Source organism: Chelmon rostratus, chromosome 4, assembly GCF_017976325.1.
Source record: "Chelmon rostratus isolate fCheRos1 chromosome 4, fCheRos1.pri, whole genome shotgun sequence".
NCBI classification, from domain to species: Eukaryota; Metazoa; Chordata; class Actinopteri; order Chaetodontiformes; family Chaetodontidae; genus Chelmon; species Chelmon rostratus.
The window spans coordinates 19,728,648-19,745,573 of record NC_055661.1 but is presented as its reverse complement, the minus strand read 5'-3'; the positions used below and the strand labels follow the sequence as shown (position 1 = coordinate 19,745,573).

The 16,926-nt window shown below is 46.2% G+C and overlaps 1 protein-coding gene across 6 annotated transcripts in view; it reads left to right on the top strand.

Annotated features, from left to right (window-relative positions):
• tle2a (TLE family member 2, transcriptional corepressor a) overlaps positions 1 to 15,605 on the top strand; it is a 42,779-nt gene extending 27,174 nt beyond the window's left edge. Inside the window, exons 4-20 of one of the 6 annotated variants that reach the window (XM_041934717.1) lie at positions 80 to 124; positions 2,437 to 2,499; positions 2,930 to 2,971; positions 3,536 to 3,746; positions 4,138 to 4,154; positions 6,218 to 6,313; positions 6,938 to 6,982; positions 8,157 to 8,318; positions 8,786 to 8,909; positions 9,797 to 9,993; positions 10,332 to 10,411; positions 11,099 to 11,348; positions 11,654 to 11,901; positions 13,484 to 13,631; positions 13,758 to 13,908; positions 14,113 to 14,189; positions 14,445 to 15,605. In XM_041934717.1, the coding sequence (XP_041790651.1) occupies positions 80 to 124; positions 2,437 to 2,499; positions 2,930 to 2,971; positions 3,536 to 3,746; positions 4,138 to 4,154; positions 6,218 to 6,313; positions 6,938 to 6,982; positions 8,157 to 8,318; positions 8,786 to 8,909; positions 9,797 to 9,993; positions 10,332 to 10,411; positions 11,099 to 11,348; positions 11,654 to 11,901; positions 13,484 to 13,631; positions 13,758 to 13,908; positions 14,113 to 14,189; positions 14,445 to 14,552 (2,064 nt within the window). In that variant the 3' untranslated portion in view covers positions 14,553 to 15,605. Of the gene's footprint in view, positions 1 to 79; positions 125 to 2,436; positions 2,500 to 2,929; positions 3,035 to 3,532; positions 3,747 to 4,137; positions 4,155 to 6,217; positions 6,314 to 6,937; positions 6,983 to 8,156; positions 8,319 to 8,785; positions 8,910 to 9,796; positions 9,994 to 10,331; positions 10,412 to 11,098; positions 11,349 to 11,653; positions 11,902 to 13,483; positions 13,632 to 13,757; positions 13,909 to 14,112; positions 14,190 to 14,444 lie in introns of all 6 variants that reach the window. The other 5 variants (XM_041934716.1, XM_041934714.1, XM_041934713.1 and 2 more) reach the window with 5 other exon arrangements.
• Positions 15,606 to 16,926: the final 1,321 nt, after the last annotated feature.

The following is a 16,926-nucleotide window of genomic DNA, read 5'->3' as shown; positions in this document are numbered from 1 at the left end:
TTATGTAACGCACACAAGAAAGCTTAATCTTTGTTTTCGTACCATCGTGTATAATAACTGTTGTTCTGCTGTGTTTCAGTATTATGAGATGTCCTACGGCCTTAACATTGAAATGCACAAACAGGTGAGTGAACTCCAGGTCTCTCTCTCTCTCCCCCTCCCCCCCCTTCACTATGTCTCTTGCTCTCTCGTCCCTCCAGCCTCATACCCTTAAATCTTTGTGTTATTCTCTTGGGTTATTATTTTCTTTCCAGTCGTCTCTACTCAAAGTAACTCTCAAAGTCTCTCTCTCTTTCTTTCTGTCTCTCTTTCTTACCGTCTTTTCTCTCTGTGTCTCTCGACCACTGTAATGTCAGTCCTCTCTCTGATGGACCTACATATACAGCAGCGTTATGCTGTGGAGGCGTTAATAGGATCCACAAACAGAATTCATTTCTCCACCACAGACAGATGAGAATACTCTGCCCTTCCCCGAGCCTCCAGAACAGTCTCCCCCTCACCCGTCATAAATCCCTGTCTGTTACTGCCTCTGTGCTCCCTCCGTCCCTCCCTCCACACCCCGACTCCTGCCCCTCTCCTCCGTCCCCATCCCTCTTTTCTACTTTCCCTTCCATTGCTGTCTTACTTTGTCTTTTTTAATGCTCCCCTCTCTTAATCTCCATTTCTTCACCATCCCTGTCTCTGTCTCCCTTCCTTTCCATTGATTTCTCCTTCTCTCTCTTTATCTCTCTTTTTTTCTTTGCACGCCCTCCCTCCACCTCTGTCTCCTCCAGACATACAGTCCATGCTGAATTTCACTTTAAATCAGGTCACTGCCTTCCTGCCGTCTACCCTCTCTCTCTCTCTCTCTCTCTCTCTCTCCGTTCACTTCACCATCTCAATCGCTTTGCTTTTGTCATGAGGCTCCTGCCACGCTGCCCCCCAATCTCGATTTTTCCTCCTCCGCCTTCCTTCTGTTTCTTCTTTCTCCATCTATTTCTCCTCTCCCTCCCACATCCTTCGTTCATTGGCTGTCATTCCCTCAACCCAATCTGCCCTTTTCCTCCTCCTCTACCTCCCCTCCTTCCTCCGCCTCCTCTTTTCATTTCCCCTCTCCCATTTTGTCCTCCCCTCTTTATCCTCTTTCTCCCGATTGCTCATGTATTCTCTGTCTCTCCCTCTCTCCCTCTCTCTCTCTCTCTCTCCTGAAGATGTCATTTAGTAGTTGGAGTTCTCTAACAAGAAATCATTGTGTCTCCCTTGGGGTGGGGGTGATGGATTCAGAGGATGGAGGGAGGGAAGGAGAGGGGAGGAGGGGGGGGGGGGGGGGGGGGGGGGGGGGGGGGGGGGGCACGCTGCCTGGCTGAAAAATGGAGAGTGGAGGGAGGGAGAGATGTGGGCAAGAGAGAGGAATGAGAGAGAGGGAGCATGAGAGGAAGAACGAGAAAGAGGAGGGGGTAGAAGTTCAGTCCGGCATCAATAAATCACTGTAGAGGGAGGTGTGTGTGTGTGTGTGTGTGTGTGTGTGTGTGTGTGTGTGTGTGTGTGTGAACACATGCACATGCATTCTGACACATCGGACACCACACACACACACACACAGCAGAGTCTAGCTGTCAACAAGACAAACAGCCTGCAGCCATAATGATGTTGTCATGATCTCTGCATGCATATCATTAATGGCCCTAACGGCCTTGTTGGGCCTGCCGCTAAGTGTGTGTGTGTGAGAGAGAGAGAGACACACGCGCACACACCACAGAACAGCACTTGTAACACTGATTACTGCACGAAAAACTGGGAAGGGAGGAATGGAACGGGTGATAAACGGAGTGAGATGCAAAGAAAGATGGAAAGGAGGAGAGAGAGGTGATGAGGAGGAGGAGGACGGAGGCAGGGATTGAGGGAGGAAGAGTTTGCTGCTGGCTGTGTAGTAGAGCAGATCGAGACAGACACACACCCACAGCTAGAATCACTGACCCCCAGCAGGAAACATACACACACTCAAGCATGCAAAATGCAAACACACACACAGACAAACAGACATGCAAGAACACACCAGAAACACATGCGCACACACACACACACACACACACACACACACACACACACACACACTCTGTGTGGGCTGGCTGAGGCCACAGCAGATGCTGTCCATGAATATTTTAGCCAAACTCCCTGGCAGAGTTTCCATTTGCATGGACCAAATGTAAGCAGCTGAAATATTTACCACACTGGCCCTGGGAGAAGCAGGCCACAGCCAGGGTGTGTGTGTGTGTGTGTGTGTGTGTGTGTGTGTGTGTGTGTGTGTGTGTGTGTGTGTGTGTGTGTGTGTGTGTGTGTGTGTCTTTTTTATGAGTGTGTGTTTTCTTTGTGTTCAAGCTCAATCTTGGCTCTGTGTGTGTGTGTGTGTGTGCACTCATCAAAGCAACAGTATCTTTTTTTTTTCCTCTCTTTCAGACGGAGATTGCCAAGCGGTTGAACGTGATCTGTGCTCAGCTCATCCCATTCCTGTCACAGGAGGTGACACACACACACACACACACACACACACACACACACACACACACACTGTACAGCGTCCAGCCCTCTCTCTTTCTGTCTGACAGCAGCCCACACAGAGGGTGTGCACATGCATACACACAATAGGCAATAACACACTCACATGCTAACACACACACGCACACACACACAGAGCTGCAGATGGACAGAACTTCAAAGCACGTTCCTCGATCACCAAATGGTTGCATGCGTTCACAGGATTCCCAGAGCGAAAGAAAATCTGTATTTAAAATATGCTGTTTGTGAGAGTCTGAATACTTTTTCATACTAATTAAGAAATGTTACATGTCATTAATATTAATTCAGCTTACGGAGAAAAATTTGAATTTTAAGTCACAGTATTTAATTCTGAATCCACCTGCCCTCACTGACCTCTTGGTTTGTTCCACAGCACCAACAACAGGTGGTCCAGGCCATGGAACGCGCCAAACAGGTGACCATGGGGGAGCTAAATGCTTCGATAGGGGTACGTGGGCTCCCCCCTCTGCCTCAGAGCGTGTGTACCTTATCCTCCCATTTATTTATATTCCCTCCTTTTCTTTTTCTTTTTTGAGGCAAACATCCATTGGCCCACTCTGAAATAAACAAGTTTATTGAATAATATTTCAGAAAGATGGATGAAAATTTTAAGATATCAGTAAGCGGCCTTACCAGGTACCTGAACAGCACCTACTATTAAATGATTGGCCCAATCACATGTGCTGTATCATTTTCCAAATATTCTAAAAGCAAATTTGACCCATAGGGAATTAAAACAGGGTTTAAATAATACTTCAGTTTGAGGTATTTGTCACTTTATCTAGCTGATTCGGCTAATGAGCTTCCCCTTTGCATATCTCCTCTCGTGCACATCGCAGCACTTAGTTCCCTTTCTTTCCTTCCTCCTTCCTCTTGATCACTTCCTGGTGAGCCACTTCCTCTGGTGCTTGTAAGTCACCCAAATCTTTCTTTCTTCTGTCTCCTCTCTCTCTGTCTCTATTCTACCTCTCTACAGCAGCAGCTTCAGGCCCAGCACCTCTCCCAGCATGCCCAGGGTTTACCAGTGGGTCCACACCCATCAGGACTGCCCCATCCCGGCCTGGCGCTCGGCGGAGGGTCCAGTCTGCTGGCCCTGTCGGGGGCTCTGGGGGCCCAGCTGGCTGCCAAGGATGAGAGGGCACACCTAGAGGCGGCGGCGGCAGCTGCAGCTGCTGCAGAGCACCACAGAGGTACAGGAACACTTCAAATGGTGCTTGTTTACTTGGTTTTCTCCAAGCAAAAAGTGTAAAACTCTAGACGAGTTTTAGGGCTGGAACGAGAGCCGGACTGCGCTCTTAGAGATGAAAACATCTCGCTGAGGTGGGAGTGGAGTAAACACCGAAGCTTGGCTCGGTAGATCCTGATGATTGGCTTTGCTTTGGAGTTTTGGCAGGGCACAGGAGTGTTGCTGATAACGCTCCTCAGGGATATTTTCCCACTGAGTCATCAGCTGTAGATTGATGTAAAGCGATGGCAGATAATCCTGCATTTACGTGTGTTTGTGTGTGTGTCCATATCTGCATTTCCTGTCCTTCGGCCCGGTACCTGGATGTGTTGGTTGCTTCCGCCTGCCTTGAACAGACCGTGAAGCAGGACCAGTGAGTACAAATCACTACGCACTTATCACCTCTATCAAATACACTCACACTTGTCCACTTGTTTGTTGAGCGGTCTTTGATGTTGTTGGCAAATTCAGTGTTTTACATGGATCTACAAAAGCTTTGAATATAATTTTGTTTTGTTTTGCTTTCTACAGCTGTGAAAAGTTCAAATAATAAGTTACACATAGTTATAGTCTATAATTAGTACCATATTAGATGCCTCTTTCCAGGAAACTTCTTTGAAAATGTATAAGGAAGTTACTTAAAAATAATGAACCTGTAAAATCAGACCTGACAACCTAGGATTCTCCTGTTTTGTGTTTTTCTCTCCTCATGTCCTCCTATTTCAATGCCTAATTGCGATCACTCACTTAATGTAGGAACAAACGTTAATGAGCACAATGCTCATTGTTCTGATATTTTAAAGAAAGTGCAGCCTTGTGGTGATTTTAGGATTATACAAGGATTATACAAAACCATTTATATAGCAGGTGCACGCACATGAATTCATGCGCATGAGTGGACCACACACACATAAATGTAAAAATGCACATGGTAAGGTAAGATAATTAAGTACAGTGTTTTGCACTGCTACACAGTAGATAAATATATATATATATGTAACACAGTACAAAAGATGAATTTAAGCCTTGGCTTGGTGTGAAAAGAAAAAAAATGTAATATTGTAGAAAAAATGTATGGTATTGTACAAGATATTGCATGGATGTAATGACAAGATATTGGCACATAAATAACACAGTTGTGCAAACAGTATGTAAACGCAGCGCTGCAGTAAACAATGCTGGAGTTGAACAGTCTGTTGCTGAAGGAGCTGCTTAAGGCCTCCACCATCTCATGCAGGGGGTGGGAGGGGTTGGCAATGATGGATGTCAGCTTGGCTAACATCCTCCTCTCACCCACCTCCTCGACGGTGTCCAGAGGACAGTCCAGGACAGAGCCAGCTCTCCTTACCAGTCTGTTCTCAGAGCTTCCACAGCCCCAGCAGACCACTGCGGAAAAGACTGCAGCTGCAACCACAGAGTCAGAAAATGTTTTTAACAGTGTCCTACATACTCCAAAGGACCTCAGTCTGCTCAGCAGATGGAGACGACTTTGGCCCTTCCTGTACAGGACATCTGTGTTAGTGGTCCAGTCCAGTTTATGGTTGAGGTGGACACCCAGCTATTTGTACTCCTCCATGATCCCAATGTCCAAACCCTGGATGCTCACAGGTGTAATCTGTGGCACCTTCCTGCAGAAGTCTGATGTGCAGGTGGTTCAGTTCACACCAGTCGACAGAGTTGGTGATGACTCCCGTGTGATACACATCCAGCGATGGCTGTATCATCGGAGAACTTCTGGAGGTGGCAGCTGTCTGTTTTGTGTCCACGCAGCCAGGTGGCAGTCTCCTCCACCTCCTTCCAGCTTCCCCCTGAGCAGCGATGGCTGGTTAACACACAGCTGTAATATTTTTTTTCAGTTTCAAGGCTTTACTTAACAAGGTTTAATGAGCAAACAGGAAACACGCATTCTCCTCCCACTGCATTTACTTTAGCAAACAAAACTGACATAATTATTACATATAATGACGTATAATTTTAGAAGTGTTGTCGCTGTCGTCAGGTGCATGTACGCTGGTTTTGAAATTAGCATAAAAACAACATCTTAATGATTTTTGTAAACTAGGATTGACAGATGCTGATTTTGGATTTCTATACACTACATGAGCACCACTATAAAACTGTGACAGTGCTGGTTTAAAAGATAAGATTAAAAAAGTGCATCAGTGCCAAACGTGCCCAGGCAGCTTCTTTTCTGCTGCCTTAAAGAAAACTTGAAGCATTCTCTTTCTTCCTCTCACTCCTACAGCGAGCTGGCCGATCGATGCCGGCTGATATTCTTCCACATTCATCTCTGCAGCTTATGAGCCTGACATGATTTATGCAGTCCCTCTCACCTCATTATCACCCTCTTCCGTCCTCCCCGCTCTCACTCGCTCTTCTTCGCTCCCCCCTCGCTCCTCCTCACCCCTCTGCTCTCCCTCTCTCCCCACTCTGCAGAGCTCTCTGTCCAATGGGGACAAGGGTCGCCCAACAGACTACCTCAGCAACGGCAAGAAGAGGAAAGCTGATGAGAAGGAGTTCATGACAGACTATGTGAGGCTCTTTCATCACTCTGTTAAATGTTTGAGCAACTGAAGGAAAGTTTCACCCAACTCCACCAGTCAGCTAAACCAGTGGCGTCTGTCATGCGGAATGTGGAGACCTGCTCTCTTTTTACTTGTAATTAAAATAATCACACTCCCTCCTGCCATCACTGTATTATTGTGGAAAAGCAGATACATTAAGAATTGCGAGGGATTATTTTTTTTGCTGTTAGATAAATTAATCGTGGCTAGTTCAGCATTATCGCTTTGTTCGAGAAGACCTGCGATATTGAAAACAGCGGCGCCTCCGAGGATTCACCTCTCCAAGTTAAACATCTAAAATTAATTACATTTGTACTGTCCATTGAATTCACTTCCAGCTATCTCATCTCAAGCAATAAAATGTCAAGATAAGATATTTCATTTTCCTCTATTTGCTGTGTAACAAATTACAGCTCTTGAGAGAGTGCACAATATTTTTTCATAAAACTTTTTCAAACACACCTCTGTGTGTGTGTGTGTGTATGTGTGTGTGTGTGCGTGCATGTGCACTGTATATTATTATATGTAATCTACATACATCAAACAGCAGAGCAGGAATATCTAATCTCGCTTTCTCTCTGTTCTCTCGCAGGGCAGCGATGCGGATAAGAGCGATGATAATTTGGTGGTGGATGAGGTTAGTAGGCGGCCGCCGGCCTCTGTTGGCCTCTCTTCACCGCTTCCATTTGCATACATCATGTAAACACACCCAGCAGGATCATCTGAATAATGATAATAACAATAATATCCCCCCAATCCACCTCCGCCTGCCCTTATTTCGCAGCATACACTCGCTCCACACCTTTCTGTGCAGTTCTGTGGGCGTGACTGTTGTATCAGTGAATGAGTGCAGAGAAAAATGGATAAAAAGGTTGTAAAATGTTGGAAAATAAAGTTTGTTTGTCATATAGAATAATAAAAGTGGGAAAAAAACCTAATCAGAGCAATGTTTTTTCTTAAAGTTATTATCTGTTGCATCTAAATGAATGCACATGTGTCCCAGTAACTGAGGCGGTACCCAGTTCCTGAAAGCTTTTTTCTTTGCAGCGTTGGGCGTGTTTTGGTCGGAAAACTTCTCCGGAGCCAGGAAGTAATTAATTTTATGTGTTCGTTGCTGTTAGTTTGGAATCAATAACAGAAGAACAATAGATGGCACGAATAGTTCTTTAAATCGCTTTAGAGCAGTCGTCAGGTGCCCGTTGGAACACTGCAGCAGGTTTCGCTCGCTGTGATCTTCCCTCGTGTTCGTACTGTGGCCATTTATGTGCTTTCAGAGCGAGTGATGGAGGACAGAATCCACAGTCCTCGCTCTGTGCAAAAATGTACAGAAAGTGAAAATGAGGCTTTGGCGAAGTTGGTGTTTTTAGAATGAAACGACCTCTTTGTGCTTCCCCAGATGGATTGTAACATAAATCTGGAATTTCATCCTAAAAACTCTCTGGTTTCGGAAAATACGCAGTTGCCTTGATGAACGTCGAATGCTGAAGCCTCACATAAAGTTCAGATAAACACTTTTGCGCAGAACAAAGCCTGTGGATGTTGTCTTACATTGGCAGCACATTAGAAAGTGACTTCTTAATGCTCAGGATAAACAGGAGGATATCACTACATTCACGTGGGCTGACTTCTATCCTTTTAAAGTCAGCCTAGTCGAACGAACAAAGAAAGCAGTTAATCAACAGGAGACACTGACTGATTTCCCGGTGATCCCTGTGGCCTTCAGCGCTAACACACTGCAGAATGAATGAATAAATCACCATTACTTCTTATTACTGTCTTCTGTAATAAGGTTTTCTGTGTTTTGAATGCAGGACCCGTCGTCCCCCCGCAGCGTTCAGTCCTACTCGTCCAGGGAGAACGGCCTCGACAAGATGCCCCCGTCCCGTAAGGATGGCCCCCCGCAGGCCAGCCCCACCTCCCTGGCCTCCTCCAGCAGCGCCGCCTCCCCATCTCGTGGCAAAGAGCCCCCGCAGGTGCACGCACGTGAATTCATACACATGAGTGGATCACACAAAGACATATTTGCATGGTTTCTGCAGACATCTATGCAGAACACACTTCACACTCTTTCAGTATAGGACATCGGTGTTTCCGTGCTGTCAGCACACGCTGTATTCTGCTGTTTTGTTTGGGTCAAAAGTTCGTCTCAGAGTTATTATGCTCTATATTCAACATCCTACACACTCAGTCAGGGCTGCTGACATTCCTCAGCGCTCCTCAGGTCCCATCTGCCCTCCGTCATCCTTACTGTCATTCTCTTTTTGTTTGTGTGCTTTTCCTAGCCATTCTTCTTCTTCTCTCCTGACTGGCTCCGTCCTTCACTGTTAAATTGTTTTTCCCCCATTTATCGAGGTTTAAAGCCAGAATGTTTATGTCGCTTTTCAGTCTCGGTTTATTTTCTTCTCCATCTTTATTTTCTAACACTGCCCTGCTCTTCCAGAGGGAGAAGTCCAGCACTCCAGGTATGAAGCCAGGGACCCCCATGTCTCAAGAGTCCAACACTCCGGGACCAAGCGGTCCTCCGCAGTTCAGACCTGTCCCTGGCAAGCCTGGCGTCGACCTCGGTAAGAACACCCCGTGTGCTTCAGTCGTCTCTGCTTCAAGAGAGAGGGCTGAACTTCAGAAAGCCTGATGTTGTTGTGAAGTGAAAACAATGGCGTGTTACTCAGGAGACCGAAAGACAAATGTCTCCGTCCTCCTCCTCCTCTCAGGGACTCACACAGGATCAATGAACGAACATGAATCTGCCTTTGCAGAGGTACATTTTTAGCCTCTACTGGCTTTGTTATAGGTGTGATTCTATCAACATCAGGCCGCAGTAGTTGGTATGGGTGTCAGCCAGCTCCCCACCACCCACCACCATCTGGACTTAATAAGCAGCTGTGGGCAAAAATATTCAGCGCCCCTCACTTTTTAAATGGAAAGATTAGGAGAGGTGATGGACTGTGACTGTGAGCTGCCTCGTAATGAGCCTCCATCTATTCCAGTGTATCTCTTTCTCTTTTTTCTTTCCTCACATCACCTGTTATCCCCCACTCTGCACACACACACACACACACACACACACAGCATTATGCATGCATATGCTCGTAGATGCAGCTACATGCATAGAAAGTGGATGTAGAGGACGTGTATGTGAACACGCACACACGCACACAGTCTCGCTGCAGGGAGGAATGGTGGCCAGCAGGGGTCAGTAGTGGTCCAGTGGTGCAGTTAGCGATGTCCTGCCTTTTGTATGGCAGGCGGCAGCTTGTTCACAGCCTGTCAGTCACCCTGAAAGGCTCTGCAGAGGGAGTCACCTTAATAAATTGTGGAGCTGATTCTTGTCCATGCTGAAATGAGGGATGAAACTCTGACATAGAAAGACTGACATATTCTGCCTCAATCAATAATGTTTTTCACTTAGATCACAACAAATTAACTGTCTCTCGTCTTTTCCTCCCTCCAGCTCTGGGTCTGAGAAACCCCCTGGCGGTGCAGGGAGCGTACCCACCGGGGGCTTTCGGCCTGCCCCCTCCAGGGGTGAACGGGGACCTGCCCGGGGCGGCGGGCTACGGCGCCGGCCTCCACTTGGTCTCCCCCCAGATGAACGGAGCTGCAGCTGCAGCGGCGGCAGCTGCCGCGGGCTACGGGCGGTCCCCTGTGGTGAGCCAGACGCCCGGCAGATAATCAGTCTTCCCACTGTCACTGTCACTATGTGTAACACCTCGGCGTATAACCCTGTCAGAGGGCAAGAGGAGGGAAATATATATACGCAAAAGATGGGAGTGTTTTAGAGGGCGAGCAGCTGCATTGTCATTAATCGTTGAGAATCTATGACCTTGGCTCTTGAAAAGTCTCTTTGCTTTTATATGATCTCATTTTATTCTGATCTTTCATCTGATACTGTCTCTGTATTACCTGTTTTTATGAGTGAACTCTCTCCTCTCCTCTGCTCCACTTGAACACAGGGATCTTTTTCTCATATTCTTTTTCTCTTCCAGGTGGGCTACGAGTCTCCACACCCACATATGAGGGTCCCCGGGCTGCCCGCCAGCCTGCAGTCAGCGGCGTCCGGAAAGCCGTGAGTTTCCTCTTTCCTGCCGGCTATCACTCACATCTTCACCTGTTCGCGATTAGCTGCTCTCAGGTCCTCCTCACATTTCAGCTGCAACATCAGAAGAGAAGATGAAATGTGGAAGATGTTGAAGGAGGAGTAAAACTTTGCACCGTTGTTGAAATCAACAATCTGAGTTCCTGCATCAAGAACTTTTTCCTGCAAAATGTTTTTAAAACAGTTGTTGCCTTCCATCCGTGGCTCGTTTGGAGTATTTCTCTAACTTCTGCAGATGAATCGCTAACATAGAGGACGTGAGCAGCTTCAGCACACCTGAGTAGTGAAATGCAGGATTTCTCAGTGACGCAGACATCTTTGATAAATGTCAGGTTTCAGCCGCTCAGTCCGTCTGTCAAAATTTTTTTTTTTGGAAAAGCAGAAATCATAAGTTGAAAGAGAAGAGGGAGGTGGAGGGAAAAATGTTCTGTAACTTTTTAGCGATCGTAAATGGCGCTCATCAAAGTTACACACGTTATTATTCTTTTTCGCTAAACGGTTTAACAGATTCCTCTTTTAGAAACAAAGACCAAATAATAAAATGTTTGCCCTCTCTCCTCTCCCGCTACGCGCTCCGTCTGATTGAGTGTTTTTGCTGCAGCCTTTAATCTCAGTTGCTCATCAGTTTGCGTTCTCTTCCCTCCGTCGTCTCTCCAGCGCCTACTCCTTCCACGTGAGCGCAGATGGCCAGATGCAGCCGGTGCCCTTTCCCCCCGACGCCCTGCTGGGCCCGGGGATCCCACGCCACGCCCGGCAGATCCACACCCTGAACCACGGAGAGGTGGTGTGCGCCGTCACCATCAGCACCTCCACGCGCCACGTCTACACCGGAGGAAAGGGCTGCGTCAAGGTGTGGGACATCAGCCAGCCGGGAAGCAAGAGCCCCATGGCCCAGCTGGACTGTCTGGTAAGACGCTTCGATGGATGTTTGCAGACTTTAAAGTTTGTTGTTTGTCTAATGAGGTTGCTTTACTACTAAAAGCGATGCTCTTGTTCTTCCACACGTTAAAAAAACACTTTGGATGATGAATCACCTTTGTGTTGTTGTCCTAAAGCCAAATGCTCCACCATCTTTATTTATTGCTGTGATACCGCTGAAGCTGCGTGCTTAACTTAGCATCTTTGTATCACTTTGTCATCACTTACAGAGCAATAGAACATTCATTACCCGATCAAAACGTTTATATTTGTCGTTTCATTGTGTCCAATCAGAACAGGGATAACTACATCCGCTCCTGCAAGCTGCTCTCCGACGGGCGGACCTTGATCGTCGGCGGGGAGGCCAGCACGCTGTCCATCTGGGACTTGGCCACACCCACCCCTCGCATCAAGGCGGAGCTGACGTCGTCCGCCCCCGCCTGCTACGCTCTGGCCATCTCCCCCGACAACAAGGTCTGCTTCTCCTGCTGCAGCGACGGCAACATCGTCGTCTGGGACCTTCACAACCAGACTCTGGTCAGGTAAGAGCAGAGAGGAGAGATGTCTCGACTGGTTTTAGTAGATGGATTCAGGTGGAAGTAGCAGGAAAAGGAGGAGAGATTGATGAGAAAGGAGAAGTTAAGGATCCGCAGAGAGCCAGAGGAAGTAGTGCAGTTTCTGAAAGCTCTACATGGTCAATCATCAAGTAATCAGAGAGGGAGAAGCAAACATTGTAGATGGGCAGCCAAAGCATGAGGATGAACGCAGCATAGAGGAGGAGGACTTTAGTGTTTGAGCAAAACCTGTTTGCCTGTTTTTTTAACAGGGAGGAAGATTTCTACTGTCTTTCTTTAAAGCACAGGTGATTTTGCTAAATTCCTTATTTCTTTTAAATGGAAATGTTCAGATCGGTAGCTCACCTGAAAGAGCACGAGTCCTCAGCTGCAGTCCGGGTCAGAGCCCAACCCGTGACCCTCTCTCTCCCACTTTCCTGTCAACCTCTAAACTGTCAGAGAATAAAGGTGCAACACCTGAAAATTTTGTGCTTAGCTAGCTTGGGCTATAAATGGTTAGGTAAATTGCACTGGCTTTACACTTTTTTTTTTTTTTTACACTTTTTATCACCTGTCAGCATTAAAAAAGATTTAGTAAATAGTTTATGACACTCTGTAATGTAGTTGTACACAGCAATAACTACATTATAGACAACTAAACACACTATTAAAGGTTCTAGCTTTTTGAAGTGAGGTTATATGAAGTACTTAGAAATAGTCAGTGTATCGCCTGGAGTAGATGCCCTCAGTCTGAAGAATCAGCTGGTGCTGGAGGCTAAGCGATGTACTGCTGCAGACGGGGAGGCAGCAACATGTATTTTAGCCACCTAAAAAAAAATCAATATCAGTTAAAGTGTGCGCCACGTTTAGAATATTTTCACCGCTTTATCTTGCTGTCAGACGTCCCCTTCTCGGGAACTGAAGCCGTTATATCGCTGCTGTTTTTGTCAAAAGAGCCTGGCGCCGCTGAAGAGAGCCCACACTTAAACTGATATTGATTCTGAGTTTTTTTAGTGGCTAAAACACATGTTGCCGCTCCGTCCACAGCAGCGCATTGCTTAGCTTCATGCTGATACTCCTGCCTGCTTCTACTGTACACAACACACTGATTTATGGATGAGTGCATTCAACAACTCCAACCCTTTAAATGTTTATATGGTGCATGTTTAAAAAGCAGCCCAAGGGCACTTTTTTTTTTGTTCATTTCATGTTTTTAGCTTGATGTCTTTTTATTGTGAAGCATTTTGTGACGTCTCCTCTTGAAAGGTCTAAATAAAGTTTGTATCTTACTGTTTATGAATGCTAAATAAGGGGACTTAAGGGAAAGTGTCACCAAATAAAGATTAAATAATAAATCTGCATTTATAAGTCACTGTAATTTACATTTCTTTCAAAATGTCCTGGGACGGTTTTTGGTGGAGACCTGCGTTCCTTTTATGTTTCGTTCAAAAATGAATTAACAAAAAATGGCGAGGGCGTAGGTTTGATGCAGGAGCTGCAGTCCGTCAGGTATTTTGGAACAGCAGCAATCAGAGAGGAGGCTGAGCTCTTGTGCGTCTCCTCCCTGCAGGCAGTTCCAGGGCCACACGGACGGAGCGAGCTGCATCGACATCTCCAACGACGGCACCAAACTGTGGACGGGAGGGCTGGACAACACGGTGCGCTGCTGGGACCTCCGGGAGGGACGCCAGCTCCAGCAGCACGACTTCACCTCGCAGGTGAAAACACTGCACACGTTTATATCCGACTCACTGCGCTCCAAATATGCATTCATGTGCTAACAGACTGTTTCCCTTTTTCCATTCTTATCTCATTTCACTTCGTCTCCTTTCTTCCATCTCCAGATCTTCTCTCTGGGCTACTGTCCGACAGGCGAGTGGCTGGCTGTGGGAATGGAGAGCAGTAACGTGGAAGTCCTGCACGTCTCCAAACCTGACAAGTACCAGCTGCACCTTCACGAGAGCTGCGTTCTCTCCCTCAAGTTCGCCTACTGCGGTATGGACACACACACACACACACGCACATGCAGACTAGGGAAGCAGAACAAATCTCCTGCTCCTGCCTCTCATTATTCAGGAACAGTTTCTTCCTTTTCACCTCTCCAGTTATTTACAAAAGCAGCGCCTCCTCTCAGGCTCCTCCATATCTCACCTCCCCAGAGGCTTATCTGTCGATGGCTGTGTGTGTTTCGTCCTGTAGGTAAATGGTTCGTGAGCACAGGCAAAGATAACCTCCTGAACGCGTGGCGGACACCTTATGGATCCAGCATATTCCAGGTAGGCCGCAAAGCACATGGATTTTATGCACATCTTTGTTCAAAAACAAAATTTCTGTAGAAAAGAGAGAAATAGTGACATGATGAGAAATTTTTTTCCTGCATGTATAAATATTAGAGTTATTCTGGGACACAAATACGTCAGTTTTGACTTGAATAACAGCCGCCAACATGTGTATTTCTGTGTCACTATTTGTACAAAACCGTGATTCATTGTTTGTAGCTAATATGGCTTCATCTCCATGTCTCTGTCCAGTCTAAGGAGTCTTCATCGGTTCTCAGCTGTGACATCTCCCCTGACGACCAGTTCATCGTCACCGGCTCCGGGGACAAGAAGGCCACAGTCTATGAAGTCATCTACTGAACTCTGATTGGCTGAGAAAACCCTAATAATCAGGGGGCGGGGCCAAGGCTCCCTCCTGCACCAATGACTGTACAGAGCGTCGGTGGCATGGAAAACAAGAGACACTCAACTCCTACTTTGTTGTTTTGTTTACGTTTATGAAAGAAATGAGAGAAAGAGAAGCAAGGGGGCACAAAGTCACATCTCTGGAAAAAAAACAAACTCTGAACTTTGTTTTTAATGCTCTGAGAACGCTGGTTAGTCTATAGCTGCGCAATTGTGGATTCCTCCAAAGAACTTTTGTTTTTGTTCCTTTTTTTCCCTTTTTTAACAAAATAAAACCTCTGTAGTGAACAAGAAATTAGCCAAAAAAAATTATTTTTTTAGCCTTTGAATTTTTCGCAAACAGTTGGACTGCATCGAGTGGAAAACGACAGACGAGGACTGAGGAAGTGTGGGAAGGGTTCCTGGGGGGCAGGGGGACTGGAAACTCTCCACGGCCCATATTCTGTACTGTGTTTAAAAATCCCAGCCTGGGTCAGCTTGGCCCGCTTTGGCCCGGTCTGGTCCAGCTCAGTCCGCAGCACGCGGCTGCTCCTCGGGGCAGCAGATGCGTGGCAGATGGCAGGATGGCGTGCTGTGAAGTTCCAGCTTTTTTCTTTCTCCTGGTTAAGTTTGAGCAGCAACATGATTGTATCATCTCCAGTACGTACGTGACAGAACAGGGCTCGGTATTCTCTGAAGTGTCTTTGTTCCTTTTTATTTGTTTGGTTTTTTTTTTTTATTCCTTCTAAAAGAACAGAGCCAGACTTATTCTGGAGATGTTTTTGGGGAAACCAGCCTGGAACACAAAACCACAACCCAGAGGACAGAAAACTGAAGTCGGTTCAAACAGCTCACAACAGGTACTCGGCTTCTGGTGGCCTCAGCTACATCATCATCATCATCCTAAACACTCAACATTAAATGTTTTTTTTTCTATTGTATTTGTTAGGGCACATATAGGCAGACAGGTATTTTCACAACTGCATCATGAACCTTGCTATATATGGACATGTAAATAAAGTTCTCTAAAGGCAAACGAGGATGTTATCTGTGACTTGGATTTGCTTTGAGAAAGCTGATGAGCGTGTCTGTGATCTGCCGTGCATCATTTGTCTTTTTCTGTCTTTCATGAGAATCTTCTCTCCCAGAAGAAACAGATTGAAAACACTTCTTACGGATGGATACAGGTGTGAAGAAATGAGGTAGATTTGGTGTGAGTGTGTGTGTTGCCACATTTCTGGCTGTCAAAAAGTGTTTTATAATCGCAGAACCAAATCAGGTTCTTGCCAGGTTTCACTTGGATGTTTTTTAAAATTCAGGGAGGCGGGGGAATCAAAAGAAGCATTTGTTGAATATTTGTTTAAACCTAACAGGCAGAGTAGCGTGTGCTCACTGCGAGGTGCCAGGAAGCATCTTAGAAATATTTTGATTTAAAAAAAAATTAAGGCTGTGAGTGGTGAGCTGTGCCTCTGCTCTGCTGCGAAGGACACACGTCTCTCACTGGGGGCTCGCAGCAGCACAGAGCCTCACCTACAGTCCACGTCTGCACAGAGAGCGTCTTCCGATTCAAACCCTCAGCACGGACAAAGTTAGGATGCACGGCTCCTCTGCGACCGCAGCTCTCGGTAAATAATGCAGCCGTACAGTTGTTTTTGTGCTGAGCTGGCACGAAGTGTGGCGAGACAAAGGTGATCTGCAGTACAGCAGGCTGAGGAATGGATTATTACTGCAATAATACCCAAGAGGGAGTTCTTCGGCGATTATGTGTGTAGTGGTGACTGTCCCGCCAAGACAAAAAGCTTCAACTGTGAGAGAAGTAAACACGAGGGGGGAAAAAAATGAAAGTACTTATCTCCCTTCCAGAGTGAAGGATTATGGGCGTGCAGGTGGATAATAAATCATTTAGCTTCATTTAGTTTCTTTTGGTGCAAGATTGAAACTGTGGTTTTGACCTTTTTAAAATGCACAACACTGCTGTTAATACCTATGATCACAGCACAGAACAGCCTCAAGGCTTTTATCTCTTTTATAACGGTGTCCAACTAGTGTGAGCAGTGGACTAAAGAATAAACCACTGAATGAAGAAATAGGAAACAGCCTGCTCGGGGCTTTGGTCATATCACTCCAGGATGAAGTCATTTTAGTCCTGATTAAAGCAAAGTAATCTTTTCTTACTGACGTTACTGCACCATTTCCTCATTGGGACTTATTTATCACACCAGACACTCAGAAACTACGAAGGAGCAGGTTTCAAAATATGCAATGAACGATCTCAGCTGCCAATTAAACAACACGGCCTTGGAAGATATTTGGCATCCCTGTTTTATGTGTTTTAAATTTAGGCCCACCA